We start from the raw sequence: 20,892 nt of genomic DNA on the forward strand, positions 1-20,892 counted from the left end.
AAAAATGGTATTTAAGTAAACCTTTTGTGGGATCAATTTTATAATTAATATTACTGAGGGAGATTTTAGAAAACTAAGTTGAAACCCTAGCTATATATAAGCTTATTAAGTTAGAGTATAATGTTAGATATTTTGTTGGAGGAGGACTTCTGAGTTTGTTCAAGTAGTGAAAGATTGACGGCACACTCGAGGTAAGAGCCTAAGAAATCTCATTCTTTGTCAGATTTAGGTTTTATGTGGATTTAGAATTTTTTTTTTTTTTTTTTATATGAATATTTCGCCCAACAAGGAGACTTTCTTTAAGCACGGCCGCATGGGTCTGTTCTGCATAATTTTTCTTAAAGGAATAGTACTAGATTGATGGAGTTAGGAAAAGAAAAAAGAAGAAGAAGAAGAAACACTTGACGAAAAGAAGGAACACCAACTTCTTCATGATTTATTATTATTTGTTTATTGATTTGATAGAGGAAGAATAGTGTTTCCATAAAAGCTTGTGTCAGAGTTTGATTTGTGTGATTTGTCCTCATGCCAAAAGAAAGCTAAAGGCGGCAATGGCATATATATATATATATATATATATATAAAGGTCCAATTAATGTGGGCTCTAAGAGCGCACATTAAGCTGTCCATTTTTAGAGACATTTTATTAGAAATTGAAAAAACTGTTAATACTTTTTCAATTCACTAGAATTTTTTTACCAAAAAAGATTATTTATTGTGTGCCCTTAGGGCACACATTAGTAAAATCCATATATAAATCCATAGAATAATCCCCTTGACAAAGCAACACGCCAATGCCAGCTTCCTTCTAATATTAATATTATTATTATTATTATTATTATTATTATTATTATTTGATGAGATTATTATTATTATTAGTTCATTGGTTTGGTAATTGATGCATATGGGGAAGTCAGCAAGTGATCATGGAACATGGTCTAGATGATGCTTTTGACCCTATATGACAATGTGTATCCTAGGTTTTATTAGAGGCAATAGAGGATATATACAAGGATTTTTACCTTGAGATAATAAAAAGAAATTATTTGATATTTTTAGTAGTTGCTTTGTGTATACCATTATAAGTCATTCTTAAATTATTTGATTATTGAGTAAATGGTACCTGCAAAATTGTTTTAGGTGATATCTAAGGATTTTAGAAGAAGTGTTAAGGAGAAGTTCCTTTTGGTATGGCTTTTGGAGGTAAGTAATCTTATCCTAATTGGGTTTTATTTTGCTTATATTAATGTATTTTTAACTACTAAAAATTGTTTATAATTGTTAGAATTTTTATTTCTATTGCTTTACTGATTTTAAGTAAAGGATTATTATAAATATATTTTAATATTGAGTATATGATTTTTATATACATGCTTGAATAAGATATATTTTTGTTAGAAACTATGATTTCATATATATGATTATGAACAATCTGACTATGAATTGATTCTGATACCCAGCCAATGGGGGTTATTCATTAGTACTTTAATACCCAAACTAATGGGAGTTATTCATTGGTACTCTGATACCCAGTCAATAGAGGTTATTCATTGGTAGTCTGATGCCCAAACCAATGGGGGTTATTCATTGGTCATCAAAATCAACCCATAACTTCTTTCAAAATTTCACCAATTGTAACTCATTCTTATTATCAAAATCACAAACAACTGCCTCCAAGAATTTTGAAGTTCAATTGGTCAGAGCACCACCTTGTCTAGGCGGAAGCTGCAGGTTCGAGCCCCCTCAGTCAACACGGATCCAAATCCAATAAAAAAGAAAATAAATCAATTCATCTTATCACCATAATTACCATCATCACCACCATGACTACCACCTATTCGTGTCATGTTCAGCTGTGATCACTGTCCAACAAAGCAGTGTTTGCATAAAGGGTGGAAATAAGATAAACCCAGATATCAGTAGCTAGGGCTGCTTGGAATCAGTACCAAGCAAGCAACATAGAAAACCTAAGAATGAACAACTAGGGTCAATTGGAATCAACATTAAGCCATTGAAAATTTTCAACTGAAGTTTGATTCATCATATAGTCTGCATACAATTACAATAGCATGCTTATATAGACTACTAGGACTAAACTCTAATCCTAACTAACTTGGGTCAAAGCCAATTACTTACTAACGAAAACAACCTTAACTCTAGGAAATTAAATACAACAACCAAGCATAGTCCCAAAACTCCTAAGAAATTATATAAAATGTAAAAACCTAATTAGATAAGAAGACCCAGAATAATAGTGAACAAACCAAGAGAAAAATATCTTTGACTTCTAAAATTATATAAACCAAATTAAAATAAAATTGTCTTTGCGCTCCTTGAATCACTTCAAATCTAAAAGTAGATTATTTTGGCTAAGTAAGAAGTTTCCTACTTTTCTAATGCATTTGCCAGGTATAGTTGTACTCAATACTCAAAACCATTAGCTAAAAATCTCTTTAGTAAACTAATTGGTGGGACCAAAATATAAGAACCTTTTAACAAACAACCACACTATTCTTAACTCAATGGACAAAATTTCACATGGGTTTCAAAGCTTACCTGAAATGGGTTTTGATTGGAGCCGTTGGAAAGCCCTTTTTCCTTGCGTCAGTGAAGTCGACGAAGATTGATGAGAAAAATGATTCCTACAAGTAGAGAGAGGATCGGTGAGAGAGAAAGAGAGAGAGAGAGCTTACCGATTGATGAGGGAGGCTAAGAGGCGTGAGCTAAGAGTGATGTGGGTATTGGGTTTTGTTTAGGGATTGGGAGCTAGGTTGAGAGTGAACTGAGAGTGAGCTAGGTTGAAATGGTTCAATTGTGTTTTTCAATTTAGGGTTTTTTTTTTTCAATTTATAGCAAACTTAGAGCTGCGTTTATTAAACACAACTCCAGACATGTTTAAATTGCGTTTAATCAAACGCAGCTCTATTAGTGTTGAAGCTGCGTTTATTAAACGCAGCTCTAGGATATATTAAAATAATAATAATAATAATAAATCCTCAGATGGGTCTAGAGCTACGTTTTTCCTACCAAGATAAACGCAGCCTCAGCATCACAAAACGCGGCTTTAGAGCTAGTCTATAGCCGTGTTTAGTAAACACAGCTATACATCCAGTGGTGGAGCTGCGTTTTGTAAAATACAGCTCAAACAGTACCCTGAAGCTGGGTTTTTAGAAATCGCAGCTCCAAAGCGCGTTTTTTGTAGTGTACCCAACCAATGGGGGTTATTCATTGATACTCTAATGCCTAGTCACGGGGATATAGCGTGACCATAGTTATAAGATAGTTAAGAATATAAATTACTTTTGAATATTTAAACTATTTTGAGTCCTTAAAACTACATATTTGATTTTGGAAATGTTTGAGTATTTGAACTATTTTGAGTCATTAAAACTACTTATGTATTTTTGGAATCTATTGTATGTTATAGCTTTTGATAAATAGAAAATTGACTACTTCCTAAACCATCTACGATATATTTGTAAGATTAAAGTATGTGATCTATTTGCAACTTATTATTTTAAGACTATGAAACTTCTTTAGTTATTTTTGAAAACTCATAGTATATCATAACTTTTGAAAACTCATATTACATCTTATTACTTTACAGATCTTTTGCCTGATAGAATTTATTAGGATTTTGGTTACTTATTGAGTTGTCAGCTCACCCATTTTTCTCCTCCAGTTTCAGATTGTGAAGAATAGCAAGTTTTGGGAGTTTTGATGTTGTGTTATGAGCAGGAAAAGAAGCTTAGTGATTTTGGGATTGGATGGTCTTCTAATAGTTTTATATTTGGCCAATTAGCATTATGTACATGAGGTTTGGATTTTATTCTTATTAAATTATTGGAGATCTATTCATAAAGAAATTGTTGAGGTATTTTGGATTTATTTGATTTAATTTTTGAGGATAAATTTTAGTTGCTAAGAAGGCCTTACACACTTGTAGGGTGCTTACTTTATAAGCGTGTAGCCATTGTCACGTGCCTATCTTAATATTTGGGTTTGGGGCGTGACAATAAGGGTAAGAGAAAATCCTAGAGAGAGAATTTCATGAGAAGCAGATCAATCAAACAAGAGAGAGTATGATAGAAGGGAGTCTTTTGTGGCATGAAAGTAGTAGTGAGGGAGTATTAATCTTTTTGTGGCTGAATAGTTTCAGATTCTAATAGAGTTTTATTAAAAAAATTTAAAGAAAAAAACAATTAATGATGTGAAAAATTGTAGAGCTAGTAAAACTGATGTGACAACTTATTATAAAGTCAACAGAAAGTCAGAGGCTTCAATTTTATAGTATATATAGATGATGGAGAAGTAGAGAGAGATAAATAAATAATAAATAACATAACATAACATAATATGCTGGTACCTTTGTGGTTCCCATGCTCAATTCCATAGATATAACATTACAAAGTGGTCTCATGAAGTCCCATACCATATTTGCATATTCTTCAAGTATAAGAAAGATGATGATTCTCAACTTTAAGGAACAATTTAATCAAGTAGGGGAATGTTTTCCAACACAACATCCTCGTCACCGAAAAAACCTTCGAAATAGAAGTACTTAGAGAGCCGGAGTGTTTATTTGGAGTTGGTATGTGGAATACTTAGCATTGCAAATTAAATGTAATGTTTTCAACGTAGGTGTATGTACAATGATAGTGAACTCACCTTTAATATTAAAGAAGGCTAGCTCCATAACACAGTAAGAGGGTGAAATCTCGAAGGAGCGGGCAGGCAATGAGGAGTGTGGAGAGAGAGTCACAGTATGCATATTTAACATTTCTAAGTTGTCGAATCTTGAGACCAGAAGGAGGATTGAGAAGAATGCCATCATTCAATTTGGGAACCACTAATGTTTAGCAAAAGAAGAAGACACTAATGTTTAGCAATAGCAATATACATGTGGAGATTGATCTCTTGCACGCCACAGGGAATGGTGGCTCAGACCAATGTGTCAACATAGAATAAGTCATAATCGGGCCAGGTCCATTGGAACTTGCATAAGGGAATAGCGTTGCAAAGAGTCCAAATGTTGGACACTGTATCGACAAACCTAAATTTTGCATTCTTATTCCTAACAAGATTGAAGTAGTCCGAGTCAAGAGTTGGGACGAGAGTCCAGAGGGGCCTCCACCTGCTGGACAAAACGCTTGTGACGACGGCGTCTTGGGTAGGGAGAAAGGAGAGGATGTGGCAAAGGAGACAGTCAGGTAGGCTGCTAATTATGTCTTCTATGTATTGTTTGTTCTCAATCCTGTGTCTCTGTGCCTTCAAGCTCCAATCTGCTTCTCTTCTTATTCTCTATGTTTTTTTTTTTTTTTTTTTTTTATGTATTGTTTGTTCTCAATCCTGTCTCTGTGCCTTCAAGCTCCAATCTGCTTCTCTTATTATTCTCTATGTTTTTTTTTTTTTTTTTTTTTGGCTAAAGGAAGTGTATTCCTTCAATTTTGGAGATTTGCAGGTTTCATTCAGAGTATATTATTGGTGGCAGAGTTTGGCTTACCTCCAGTATTTTTTTAACTTAATATTAAAAAAGTACTGGAAATAAACCAAATCCTCAATGACAGTGGCGGAGCTAGGGCAAAATTTATATATGATACATGCACTTACACACATTATGTGAATATATAATATTTGAGACCAATTTGAAAAATTAAAAACTACTCATTTAAATACTAAGTGATATTTAATGTAATTATACCCAAAAAAAAAATACTTATTCATAATATTGTACTTATCTATTGAGATATTTCTCACATGAATGATCTATTTTTATTTTTATTTTTAGAGCTAAAACTCAAGTTATGAATGAAACTATTAGTAGTTAGATAAATGCTAAGTGTAATATATGTGAATTTCTATTATTTTGGTTAATTTGAACCCATAAAAGGTTCAAATTATAATATGATAGGGACAAACTAAAAAATTCAGAGCAAGGCATGCTAATGGAGAACTTAAGGTTCATCAATAGTTCATTTAAAAGTTGTGCTCTGTTTTAGGCATTTAATAAATCCAAAAATAAAAAATAAGCAATAAGTATTAGCTATAATAACTAAAGGTATTTTTTGGGTGGGCCAGGAGGGGCAACTGCCCTCCCCCTAGCTCTGCCCCTGCTTGACGGCGTGTTCCTTAGTTCCTACCATTTTTTTTTTGGCTAAGTAAACACTTTATTGATCTACCCATAAAGGGGAACAACAAAAAGGTCAGGGCCTAGGTCCATCTCGATCTAGAGCCTAATGGATTAGGGGAAGAAGAACGAAGATTGGAACTAGCCCCCTCTAGTTCACAGAGGCTCACTGGGCTAGTAAGAGAGCAAGAACATTATCGGCTCTATATACAAAAGAAAATAAAAACATTCACAGAAGTAGTACAGAGGCATGAAATATCATCTATAATAACTCTGATACTCCAATGTGGGGCTACATCAGACTTGGATAGAGGCTCAATGACATTTCACGCATCACCTTCAATTATTATGTTGCTGTAACCTTCAAGCACTGCTCTTTTAATAGCCCCGAGAGCAGCTTTAGCTTCTCCAAGCAGAGGACTTTCAGAGACCAGCTGGTCTACCCAAGCCAAGAACATCTCTCCATTCTCATTTCTGGCAATAACAACAATAGAGGTTTTGTTTTCTCTAATTGCTGCATCAAAATTGACCTTGACCCAATGTTTTCTGTGGTGGGGACCAACCTTTACCCAACTTCTTCTTTGACTAGCTATACCAAGCTTTTTTATGATCCATATAAGTTAAGAACACCTGCTTCGATAGATTATACGGGGAAATAGTATTCTTCTAGTCTCTTCTTATTTCTAGTCATCCACAACATATCACAAAAAATTGCTACAAAAGCTGGAAGTTACCCAAATCTTCATCCACAATCCCCAGAGAATCCTTTGGATTAAGGATGAGTTTAACCCAATCTTGAATAGATAAATTTCTCATATTGTTTATATTCAGTGGCCAAGGAGCTAAGAGCCAAAGTTGTTGTTCCCACACACTGAATAAATATGTGCTCCAAAGTTTGTGGGGCATTTTTGCAAAGGCAACATTCAATCAAATGCAGGGAGAATCTTTAGTTAAGGATCGGTCTCGTTGGAAGGATTTGCCAAGCCATTTTCCATAAAAGGTTCTTGAGTCTTGTGTGGACTTTCAGCTTCCACAAAACTTTCCAATCAGCTAAATTGAATTGAGGGTGATTGAGAAAGTTTGAGTCGCTAATAGCGTTATACGCTGATTTAACAGAAAACTCACCTGATGGAGGTTGACACCAAAAAACCTGGTCTTAAAGGCTTGTTGTGGCAGATGGATACTTACTATCTTGTTGATTGTCTCTGCTTCAAAACTTTTCTCTAGTCTGCCTCTGTCCCAACTCCGGGTATCATGATTAATCAGGTCTGCCACAAGGTGAAATTCATTAGAGGCATCTTGCTTGGAGCTAGGAAAAAATTTTGGTTATGAAGGAATCCAAGGATCTTCAAAAATCCTAGTGTTCCACCCATTCCCTATTTTGTGGCAGAGCCCTTTTCTAATCACATCCCTACACTCAAATATGCTCTGAGACGACCACGAGGCTGCTTTTGGAGAAGGCATGGCCATGAAATTTCTATTTTTGACATAGTTCTTTTTGAAAACTTGAACCCAGAGAATCCATTGGATTAAAAATGAGTCTAGTTCCTACTATTTGCACGTTGACAGTTTGACACTTACATGTGTATATCTAAATAATGTCTTTTTATTGATTCTCAAAATAAAAATAAGTCTTTTTATTATTTTTTTATTGAACTCAATTGAACTGATAAAAGCTCCTTTATTAATTATTATATTCAAATATACATATATATATATATATATATATGAACAACAATACTAAAATTTCATTAAGAAAAATTGACTATATCAAAAGAAAGTTGTGGAGGAATATCCTCCATCTACACGACACAATCTAAACAAATTATAACAAACCTAGCGAGATTTGCAATTTATATTTGATGTACATAGTACTTACCAATCCAAAGGAAAAATATTTATTTTGCAAACCGATATACGTTGAAAGGTTTTACTTCCTCTTTCTTTCTTTTTTTTCTTTTTTGTTTTTTCAGTACCGAATATATTTAATAAGAAGTAATATGGAGTATTATATTTACTTTATTTTGATCAATTTTTTTATCTATTGGGACTATGTTGTATTGCTTTTCAAAGTTTCTATGTCTTGTACTTGGAATCAAGAATCACTAGTTAACTCTTTTGGTCCGTTTGGATCACGGAAGAGGGAAGGGGAGTAGAGTAAACTTAGCCGGAAATTATGCTATTTCAAACCACCCCCAACAAAAAGCAAAAAACTCATTTAATTTAGCTATATAAAAAAATAAAAATAAAAAACATAAACTACATTTGAAGCTTTATATATTTTAAGGGGATAACAGATTAAACTATTGTTGAGGTATAAATTTTCGGACCCTAATTTCATTAGCCTACTCATTCAAAAATACCCACACAAGCCCATAAACTATTTTGAGCCCACATAAATAGTTCCCACATATTACCCAAATATTCTCTGTGTTATTAGACTCCCACAAATATTCCCTATATAAGCCTCATAAATTACATTGGGCCCTCTCACAAATATTACCCATCATATCCTACATATTATCCAATTTGGGTCTTCCACAAAAAATACTTATCACATTACTACCGAATTGGGCCACAAAATTACACTATCTCTACAAAAAAAAAAAAAAAAAAAAAAAAAATGCAAATATTCATATATATATATATATATATATATATATATGAACAACAATACTAAAATTTCATTAAGAAAAATTGACTATATCAGAAGAAAGTTGTGGAGGAATATCCTCCATCTACACGACACAATCTAAACAAATTATAACAAACCTAGCGAGATTTGCAATTTATATTTGATGTACATAGTTCTTACCAATCCAAAGGAAAAATATTTATTTTGCAAACCGATATACGTTGAAAGGTTTTACTTCCTCTTTCTTTCTTTTTTTTCTTTTTTGTTTTTTCAGTACCGAATATATTTAATAAGAAGTAATATGGAGTATTATATTTACTTTATTTTGATCAATTTTTTTTATCTATTGGGACTATGTTGTATTGCTTTTCAAAGTTTCTATGTTTTGTACTTGGAATCAAGAATCACTAGTTAACTCTTTTGGTCCGTTTGGATGACGGGAGAGGGAAGGGGAGTAGAGTAAACTTAGCCGGAAATTATGCTATTTCAAACCACCCCCAACAAAAAGCAAAAAACTCATTTAATTTAGCTATATAAAAAAATAAAAATAAAAAACATAAACTACATTTGAAGCTTTATATATTTTATGGGGATAACAAATTAAACCATTGTTGAGATACAAATTTTCGGGCTCTAATTTCATTAGCCTACTCATTAAAAAATACACACACAAGCCCATAAACTATTTTGAGCCCACATAAATAGTTCCCACATATTACCCAAATATTCTCTGTGTTATTGGGCTCCCACAAATATTCCTTATATAAGCCTCATAAATTACCTTGGGCCCTCTCACAAATATTACCCATCATATCCTACATATTATCCAATTTGGGTCTTCCACAAAAAATACTTATCACATTACTACCGAATTGGGCCACAAAATTACACTATCTCTACAAAAAAACCCAAAATCATTTAACTTGTGAGCAAAACCCGAAAAGCCCAACAAAACTCTCTTATAAAGCCCGTTGCTACACGGCACTCTAAAAGTCCGTTACTACACGGCACCTCTAAAATCCCGTTGCTACACGGCAATATTATTGCAAAATCTTACAAAGCCCAAATATTATTTTGACACCTAATTTCAACAAGCCCCAATGATATTTTGGCACCTATTTTACAAAGTTCAAATGTTATTTTGGCACCTAATTTTACAAAGCCCAATATTATTTTGACACCTAATGTTTTGAAGCCCAAATGATATTTTGGCACCTATATTTACAAAGCCCAAATGCTATTTTGGCACATATTTTACAAAGCTCAAATGTTATTTTGGCACCTATTTTACAAAGCCCAATATTATTTTGGCACCTACTTTACATATACTAAAGTCTCTAATTCATGGGAAATATAATTACTCATCCCTCAAAAAATACTTCTCTTACAAAATTTATAAAAGCCCATATATATCACCCATAGCAAAACTATTCATTTTTGTAGGGATGATCAAGCCCAAAGAAACTCAACTATAAAGCCCAGCTGAACCAGCCCAGCTCATATACAAATCCCAGTAGCTGAAGCTCACGTGAGCTATCCAGTCAAGCTTTAGCACAACCTGACAACTAGGGCCCATTGCCATCAGTTCCAGCTTGTCCAATCAGATTAGAAGATGACACGTGTCCATCAAGGGTTAAACCCTTCCTTGCAAAGCTGAATTCCATTATTTCTCATGTGACACAAAGCTGGGATGACATGACATAAGGCTGGGAAGTTTCAGCCAGCTGTCTTTCCATTCTTCTCCAACCCATTCGGTCAAGGACTAAAGGCAGCCATAACTAGGCCGTGAGAGCTTTTGGAATGACTGAAAATCAGTTCATTTTCATACAAAAAAAACGTGTACTCTCTGGTTCATGGACCAAGCACATGAACCCCAAATAGAGAAATTTAGGAAAATGTGGTTTGGAGGGCACCAAAGGGATCTCCAGTAGAGTTCCCAACAAAGGGCTCCAAGGTTGACACTTGGCTTGGGGTGATGCAACCTGCCCTAGGGAGTTCTGATTCTAACAGTAGCAAAACCAAGATCATTAGCCTAATATATGCTTTAATTCCATCAGCTAAGGCTAATTAGCATTTAATGCTAAGTCAAAACTCCAACTATCATTACCCAAAACAACAAAGAACACTCTAAAGCTGAACTTACCACTCTTGACCAAATCCTAGGAACGATTCTCCAAGGATTTTCTAAAGATTGAGGAAGATTTAGCAGAGATTATTTGCTAATTACCCCCTCAAAGTCAACTATAAATGGAAACTCTCCACTAATACTTCAAAGGGGGGAGGGGGGGTCAAGATAGACCCACATACACTAAGAGACACACTAAAAGAAAAAAGTTCTTCCTTAACTTCTCTGTTTAGCCTTCTCTAAGCTCTGGCAATGTTCTAAGTCACTAAGTCATTAGCTTCAAGTTTAGAAACTAAGTTCTCCAGCTCTTAGCTCATAAATACCCCTCATACCTCTACCTATAAACACTCATCTATTCCTAGTAGAAAGCTCCAGCAACTTTACTGAACACTTTCTCTCACTACTCATACTGCCCACAAATGGCCCTCACTACTCACTACATATTCTATATCCATGAGCATGCCCAGGCATCATAATGATCTTGTTGCGCTAGCTGGAATCTCTCTCTCTCCCTTCATCTCACACTAAGTTTCCTTATTACTTGCTATAATGGAACCTATGACATTTGTTTCTTCATTTACTATTGAAGGTTATGATGTAACTATTACCATAGAGTTTTTCCCTCATATTATTGTATTAGAAGACTCTTCTCCAGAGCCCATGGATGATGAGTTTGAAGATGTAGATACTTTCATTAATCTATGAATAGCTAACGGCTTGAGGTTTATGCTGTTCTATCTCATTTTACCGCTGGAATATTTTACTGCTGGACTATTTCTTTATTATAGTATGATTTTACTATGCTGGCGTGTCTACTGTAGGAAGTGTTTTTGGGCCATCTCATAACCCTTGTCAGTCCCATCCTAGGCCCAAGGTATAAAAAGAGGGCAAACTCTTCAAAAACTTCACCGATAGCCTTTGTGCCATGCTTGAAGCCCATCATCAAGTTTCGGTTTAGGCTCCCAACCCAACATAAATCTCATTTGTCGTAAGGAAAACTTTTCCGCCCCCGACAACTGTTTAGTTTCAAAAATAACAATTTCAATCATAAAGTTTCAAAAGGCAACATAATAAATCATATAATTTCAATAATAAATCCTATAATTAAAGGGTTTATTTATTAGTTTTTAAATTTCAAAGTTTAATTTGTTACACCCTTAAATTACACGATTGAAAATGTAGTATATATTTCTCAAAGTTAAATTTCAAGAGTCTTGAGAAAGGTTGGGTTCTAGTTAGTTCAACTGGTAAAATCTCTAATGGTTGAATAAAAGATTTAGGGTTTAATTTCCGTCTACACCAAAAACCAATTGGTGTCTTGGTCTGGTGATAAAAAGTTATTATCAGGAGTGGACCTCATACATTGAAACTCTCTAAAAAAATGAGTCTTGAGAAAGGGGTGGCCTGGTATTTCTTCGAGAGAGGTTTCAAAATTCGTGGCACACTATTTCTAATAACAGTGCGATAGGTGTATATTATTCAGAGGGATGCCATGGCCGCTCTGCTACCCTAGTCTTTGCAATTTGAGCGAGAGGTTGTCTAGTCCCTACATTTCAATTTACCATCATTATTCTTTTCTTTACAGTGTTAGCTTTGAGGAGTCAAACAAAGCCCATTTTTTTGCCTTGAGGAGTCTTGAGAAAGGTTAGGTTCCAATTAACTCAACTAGTAAAGTTTCTAATGGTTGAATAAGAGATCTAGAGTTTAATCCCCACCTATACCAAAAACTAATTGATGTCTTGGTCTGATGATAAAAAGCTATCATTAGAAGCGAAACCCATACATTGAAACTCTCTAAAAAAAAGAAGGGTTTAAGGTTTAGGGTTTAAGAGATCTAGGGTTTAATTCTCGCTTATACCAAAAAAACAATTGGTGTCTTGGTTTGATAATAAATAAAGAGTTATCATCAAAGAGCAAGCTCCATATATTGAAACTCTCTCAAAAAAGAGAGTCTTGAAAAGGAGGCGGCTTGGTATTTCCACAAGAGAGGTTTCAAAATTCGTGGCACACTATTTCTAATAATAGTGTGACAGGCGTATATTATTCAAAGAGACACCATGGCCACTCTGCTACCCTAGTCTTTGCAGTTTGAGCGAGAGGTTGTCCCTACATTTCAATTTACCACCATTACTCTTTTCTTTACAACGTCAGCTTTGAGGAGTCAAACAAAGCCCATTTTTCTTCTCTGGCAAATAGTTCTCTCTTTTGATTTTATAACTATGAAACAAACCAGCACTTTCATTAGTTTTCTAGCAAAATCTTGTAAGTTAGAATGTGTATAAATTGAAGAAATTCTATGCCCCTCGTCAGCTTAGTAGCTTCGGATATGCCCAATGTATACTTCCATAATGATATTCATAAAGGGTATATTGGAAAAATTATCCAAATTATGTCAATCAATGAAAGACTATATTTTGACATATCCTAAAATCAAATAGAGGAGGATTGTCCAAATTGTGAAGGCAACAGCCTGTTTCTGTCAATGACAAAAAGTAAATGGCAATTAGACACTTGAAAGTAGTTCCTGATATTCATTTTGCGAAGAATGAAAACACTCTTTAATTACTCTATCATCTACATGATCAGCCATGATGTTGTCTACATTTGTGTGAATTTTGGCCCTTTTGTTATATAATACAGTGGATATCCGCACAAAAAGTTGGGTCTAAAAAACCAAAGGGGTAGAAGAACCATGTGAACAAGATGGAGCTGTCTGAGCTTGGAAAAAGGTGTTGTTCAGAGCAGTGTCAGAAGGCCAATGAGTTGGGTCCAGGAGGTCTTACAATTATTATCCTCTGAAAGGGTGTGAAGGATTTCCCCACCCTAAAAAAACCTTCCCTCATCAATCTGTAAAAAACAAGTTAAAATTTCAGTATTTATATGTGCTACTCAATAAACACCTTTATAATATCTGTTAGTTTAAAGCAATAATAAGGACAACTTTTTTCACTGTCTTTATATGTGCTACTGAATAAACATCTTTATTATATTGTTAGTTTTGCACAATAATACGGACACAACCTTTTTCATTATCTTTTCATAACTTGCTAAGATGAAAAGTTGTAAGTGGAGCAACGTTACTTTCATATAGACCCACAACTTAATCACTTTATTATACACCAATCGCAACATGTAATTGTGAATATTTTTGTCACTTACTGATTAGTTCTACATGGACTCTTTAGCACAAGTTTGAATCTTTTTTCTTCTTAGAAGCTTAATGTGCAATGACTATAGCAATGTATCTCAAAGAATATAGTAAAGTTGAAAAGAACAAAAAAGATTGCATACATTGAGCTGGATTCACTGATAGTATAAAAAAGAAGGTGAATTTTCAAATACCTCTTTCAAACCTTGATCTACGGCCAGCTCGACGAATTTGACTTTCATTCTTTTGTAGAAGTTCATCAATTTTATTTGGTAATGGTCCTGAGAATTCAACACGCTCGCTTCTGCTTTTGCTACCCTAAATGATGGAAGAAAGAGCAATCGTTTCAACTCAACACATGTAGAAAATAACATAGCATGAATGACTTTTACACAGTTGAATGGCGTCTTATTTTTTGTAAACAATTTACCAAATTAAAAATAGATTTCCAGCTTTGGGCCAGCTAATAGAACACATGCTAGTTAAGTTTTATTACATTATTTGGTTTTAGGTTTTACTTAACGATGAGATTGTACACTTACCTTATTAGTTCTTGAAGCATCTGGTTCTTCCTTTTCACTAAATGCCATTGACATATCATGAGAACCGTATAGTTCAGATGTATCGAAAGAATCTGGATGGCGTTGCTGCTTCTGTATTGCATGCTTGGTTAGAACCTTGGATAAAAGATCTCCATTCCCTTTTTTCGTTGAGTAAGATGTTTTGGCAAATGATGGATCTAATGCACTAATTTTGCTTTTTGATCCATCTGATATTGTGGATGCAGCAAAAACCTCTTTTCGCCTTTTTGCCCATGTAAAGCCGCTTGGTGCTGCAACTTCTGATGGGCCTGAATATGTACTGTCCCCTTGAGATGTATTCATCACTTGGGAAGTCTCTGACATTGTATCAAATGATGGCTTTTGTTGCTCTCCACGCATAGAAGTACCTTTTCCTTTGGGAATATGTGAACGGTCACTGTTTCTATGATCAAGTTGAAAATATTCTTGTTTTTCCTGCACAACAAAGGATACATAAATAAGTAAAACCTAGGTTTCTTCCTTTAACTACACAAACACTGTGCATGCATGCACGCTCACATATACCTCTTTTGTTGCTTGTTTACTGAAAGAATTTGTTTCTTGCAAATTTTTACGGACTCTTCTAGGCTTCTTTGATGCTGCAGGCTCTCGCATTTTAGTACCAGTCTTTTTCCTGGAAATACATTGGCTATTTAGCAGATAATTACGTATATTATTAAAACCAAAACAGAGAAGGAAGCCATTAGGAGTGGATGCGCCCATCTAAGTTTTCATATCAGCATGACTCATAGATTCAAACCCTAACTTAATCTAGCAATTTAGACTCTGACTTTAAAATCATGCGTTAACAATAAATTCACCCAATTATGGAGAAAAGATATTTGCTTATTTTATTTTATTTTTTCTCGTCAGGAAGGACCCAGATCGCTAGTTCCACTACCATAGCACGCAACTGCACATTCTACAGATTAATGGTTGTATCATATATGTGAGTGTGAACAAACTATAGACAGAGAAGGACCCCCATAAATGAGTGCAAAGGAGATATAATATAGATTTAGATTGATTGTCAGGCAGCTTCAAGAATTTGATTCAGAAGAGTGAAAACATGTCTACCCAAACCAGCATGAGCAGTTTATATGATGAAGAGTAAAAAATATTTCACCTTTGTCCATCCTCACGATTTTTAGCATCAATTTCCTTGCTAGGGGGATACTTTGGAAAGCTTGATGGGTCACATGCAAAAGGCTTTGTGTTGAAATACTGAAAAACAAAAGCATGACGCAGACATCAAATCAGACAGTCAAAGGCTCAAAACTACAAAATGGTACTGGTTTTTATCATTAATAAGCATGCACCACAATACGATAATATGAAAAATTCTGGAAAATATCTAAATTTTAAGTGTAGTAAGGGAAATCTCAAAAATAGCCATGCCCTAAAATGTGGTAAAATTGGAACTAACTTTACTTTGAAAAAGAAATTTAAACAAACTAAACTTTTGGTAGAAGTTACCTCAGACATTAGGGCAGAGGATGCAGTCCCACGCTTTTGAGGATCTATGGAAAGCAAAATTTCTATCAGGTTCACAGCAGTTTTTGGAAACTCTTTACACTTCTCCCTAAGAGAACTTTCATAATTCTGCAGGGGTTTAAACATAGCTGCTTGAGGAAGTTTAGACTTTTTCCAGAACTCATCAGGTGGTGAACCACAAAGCTTGAAAATTTTGTGTAATTGCTCAATCTGAAGATTGGAGTAGAATACTCATCAAGCTCAAGTGCTATGTAAGAAATACTTTAATATAAGCCAATCAATAAGTGAACAAATTCCATTCTCATGGATAATAGTTAAGAATTAAAGTGCTAGGAGGATGTTTCCAAGTCAAGAATTCTTGTGAAATTTTCACTGCAATATCAACAAAGTAAAATTTAGATTAGAAAATTACCATATCCTAAATGTATCTAATAGTAGGTACTGAGAAATTCTGAATTTTTAAATACTATAGTGTTTGAGAGAATTTCAAGCACTAAAATGAGTTTTTGTTTACTTAATAATATTATGTAGATATGTGTATAAAGAATTTTGTATAAGAATTTGTACAAAGCATAAATACAGAATACACTACATCTCTTGTACTCTTCATCAAACTCCCATTTGTCTCTGTCCATTAGCTATCAGGTAATATAAAACAGGTAAGAATCATGGGATAAAGAAATAATTGCAATTCATTAGTGTTATCACCTCAGTTCTTCCTTTAAGGATAGGCTTCCCCAAAAGAATTTCTGCAAATACACAGCCCACACTCCAGAGATCCACTGATACTCTGTAATTTGTAGCCCCCATCAAAAGTTCAGGAGGACGATACCATAAAGTAACCACACGACTTGTTAGAGGTTGCCTCTTCGGGCTAGCAATATTTGCCAATCCAAAATCCCCTAATTTCAGAATCCCTTCATTGTTTACCAAAATATTTGATGCTTTAATGTCTCGATGCATTATTCCTCGTAAATGGCAGTGCTCAACTCCACATAATAGCTGTGTCATATAACACTTGACCTACAGAGAAGTCAACCAAGAACTTTTAAATACCAAAGGAGAAGTGAAACAGAAACAGATCAATGATATAGCCTTTACATCATATAATAACCTAATGTCTTAGCAATGATCTTATTTTGCCAATCTATATATAAATTATTAACAAACCTGTGCCTCACTAAATTTGATGTCAGGGTTGGACACCAGTCCAGCAAGATCGTGTTCCATGTACTCAAATACAAGGTATATACTATTTGATAACCGAGAAGTAATAAGCCCCTCCAATTTGATGATGTTTGGATGGTCCAGCCTGCGGAGGATCATTATTTCTCGTGCCATAAACCTTATGCTCTCTGGCTGAAAATTGTCTACTCGCACCTTTTTCAAGGCAACCATCTTCCCAGTTTCAATTTGACGTGCTCGAAACACACTGCTGTATGTACCTTGCCCAATCTACATGCATGGAAGGAATTAAATAATGATAATTTTAAGAAATGAATATTAAGAAAAATTATCGACATACAGCCAAGGAGCCAGCTATTGCAGCATAAGCAAAATGTTAGTGTAAAACAACCAACATCATGATTATCAGATGCATGTCAAATATCAAATACAAGTCATTTGGCTGAAATTAAATTTTTTCAGGTAATTATTTGGCTGATTTTATTCTGAATCACATTTGCACAGAAAACTCCTTTCAAGATTTTAAGCATAGATGTAGTTATTAGATGTCTGCATATTAAAACAGATAGGCACAACTTCACACTTTTGACACACTTATATCCACTACTTTCACAGGGCAAACAGGGCTTATGGCTCAAGGTTCACTTTCGGGTAATACTCTACGTGTGTTAAGGTTTTTATTGTCTGAAAACGAGTCCTATAACACCTGCTCTTTGAGGGAGTTGCCTTGAAGCCTATTATAAGCCAAGGAAACAGCCAAATATTCATTCATTAGAACTGTACTTTTTACACTTTAGATCTATCTTGACATTCTCTTTTAACACTTTTCAAATAGATTACATGATCCATCAACCAGTTGGGGTCATCCCAACCTGCCTGCTCTGCATTTTCAGTTTAATAGATCTAATGCTTTTGTTCAAGCATGACTTCATCTCTCCAAGCCAGCCACACCCTGTTAGGCCTTAATGTCCCTTTCCAAACAACTTGTCATACCAGTCAATATCTTCTTTTTTTAAAGGTACCAGTCAATATCTTCTTAAAGGCCCTGTAAGGAGTCATTGTCCTTTGACTAAATAGAAGTCCAACGTACATGATTGAAAAATTCTCGCACACTTCTTATCACTTCAATATGAGGTGAGAGTGCTCATCTACATATCTCTTTCTTTTCGTTCTTCTGAAGCATCTATATATTATAGCACACCATATTGCAAGTACAACATAATTTTTTTCATTATATATCTGAAATGTCACATGAGGTATTAAGGTTACTAACAGGTTAAGATAAACTGTAAAAAGTCCTTGCTGGGGAATTATATCCTCATTTTTAGAACTCCCACTTACTTGCCTTCATCTTCTAAATAATGCCACCTACTACTTTCCCATTTTCACTCCAAACCTGGATAGGTAACCTTCACAACCAAATCCAACTACAAGCAAATTATGCCAAATTATCCACCACCAACGAGTCTACATTTCAATTCAAACCAAAATTTTAGAAAGAGCAAACATTGAAATGGAAATTTAACATGAATAAAAAGTCCAACAAAATCATATATATACATTAATGCAAGCTGTAACACAATTACACCCACATCCAAATCCTACAACATACATACATGCATACATATATATATATATATATATATCATAAAAAATTCATATCCAGTGCACAAAGCTCCCCCTCCTACAGGTGATAGAGGTGATTATTAGGCAGCCTTACCTATTCATCGTATATTATGTACAATATATGATAAATCAAAATCTGATAATGACATATAAAACATAACTAAATTCATTGTGCTCTAGTTATTGTTTAAAAAATATAAATAAAAGCACGTGTGTCATTAAACAAACAAAATGGGAAAGTTTTTGAAGTTTAAAATGATTTGAGGCCAACCTTCTCCAATTTCTCAAAAGAATCAGCTCTGAGAGGAACCCAACCATCGACGGCTTCTGAGGCAGCAGAGCTGAGCCAATGTGGCCACCCAGCTGCAGTTTGCTCCGCCTGCACGTACCGTTGAGAGAAGCCAAGCCGGAAGCTGAAAGAGCCTCTGGAATGAGAGGCTTCCTTCTTCGTCTTCCTGATCTCACGGCTCCGATTCTCCACGGATCTCTCAGCTTCCTTCTTTTTACTAGAGCTATAATTTCTTTCCAAATTTAAAGGCCCAGATTGGATCTTCAATGACATGGCAGAATCATTATGTTTATTGTTATCGTGGAGAACAGGGGATGAAGCCTTGACAGCCCGAACCGCTTCCTTGGAGCTAATGCAACCCATTCAACACCACACCCAATTCCCTCCAGCATCGATTGGACCAGAATTCGGGTCAACCCAGATCGGTAAATGGGGCAAAGTTTGTGTCTTTGTGGGGGTAATTGCCCTGTTTAGGCTTCCCCTGTTTTTTTCACATTCGGTTTTGAATGGGATTGCATTGCATTCTCTCTCTCTCCCTATCTCTCACTCACTCTCTCTCTCTCTCTCTCTCTGAGAGAGAACGAATGTGAATTCGCTAAAACCCAACAAAAACCTCCTGAGAGAGGAGGAAGAAAAGGAGGAGGAGGAGGAGAAGCAGGAAGAGGAAGAGCCAGAAAAAGAAAAAAACAGAGGCAGACAGAGAGAGAGAGATAAGGGATAAACAAGAAAGAGAATATTTTTAGTTGTATTCGGTTGGACTCGTTGTTTTTTCTCTTCTGGGTGGTCTCTGCGAGATCTACGGAGGTATTAGAGGATGGGAGTGTGGTTTTTGTTTTTCTAGGACAAACGGTCCGAAAGGAAAGGAAGTGAGAGAAAGAGAGAGATAGAAGGATTCGTGGGTCCGAAGAATTGGTTTCATTGCTTTTGATGCGTGTATGGGTGTGTACACTGTGTGTGTTTCCTTGGTTTTGCAAAAAAAGAAGAAAAAGGTGAAATGTAACCGTTTGGGAAGCTCATCATTATTTTCCGTTTGTTGCTTTGGTTTGGATGGAGAGGAAGCGGGTGAGGTGTGGTGGTTGCTATGGCTAACTGCCCAACAGCTCCACTGCAACTCATTATCCATTATGGTTTGGAAAACTATTAGATTAGATAGATGCTTAATTAGTGTTAGTTTGGTTTGTTTAGTTTGGAAGGTTTGGAACTTTGTGTTCTTTCTTTTGGATCTTTTATTTAATTGCCTCTTTTTTAATTGCATTTGGGACTTTTTTTTTTTTTTTTTTTTGGGGGAGAAACACTTTTGGGATTTGAAAGTAAGGAACAATGATCACTTGTTAAATGCCAACAAAATGTTTACAGATGTAATAATAACAAAAGTTTGTGCTCGGCGCTTATTTAATTATTTATTTTTTAACAAAGGATTCTCTCCTATTAATCTTGGTTAAAGTTAAACCGATTTAGGAGTTGAGTCACAAAGTTACTGGTTCAACCAATGGATCATTGGTTGAATTTATAAGGGCTATATATATATATATATATATACACATCTATATATCTATATATATAATAATAGGTGAAGCTGAAAAAAATTTAATTAGATTTTAATTAGATTCTCAATTTTACGCCACTTGTTTTAACCAAAACTCAAAAAAAAAAAAAAAAAAAACTAATTAGATTATAAATTT

The 20,892-nt window shown here is 34.8% G+C and overlaps 1 protein-coding gene across 1 annotated transcript; it reads right to left on the minus strand.

The window, feature by feature from the left end:
* Positions 1-13,398: 13,398 nt before the first annotated feature.
* On the minus strand, positions 13,399-20,255 carry LOC112034985 (protein IMPAIRED IN BABA-INDUCED STERILITY 1). The gene is made up of 9 exons (XM_024067811.2): positions 19,193-20,255; positions 17,281-17,565; positions 16,819-17,133; positions 16,093-16,320; positions 15,743-15,840; positions 15,142-15,250; positions 14,578-15,051; positions 14,230-14,353; positions 13,399-13,734 (listed from the first exon to the last, which is right to left on the minus strand). Exons 1-9 carry the CDS (start codon positions 19,571-19,573, stop codon positions 13,730-13,732), a joined length of 2,019 nt encoding a protein of 672 aa, XP_023923579.2. The 5' UTR covers positions 19,574-20,255; the 3' UTR covers positions 13,399-13,729.
* Positions 20,256-20,892: the final 637 nt, after the last annotated feature.

Source organism: Quercus suber, unplaced genomic scaffold (assembly GCF_002906115.3).
Source record: "Quercus suber isolate HL8 unplaced genomic scaffold, Cork oak 2.0 scaffold_521, whole genome shotgun sequence".
Classification (NCBI taxonomy): Eukaryota; Viridiplantae; Streptophyta; class Magnoliopsida; order Fagales; family Fagaceae; genus Quercus; species Quercus suber.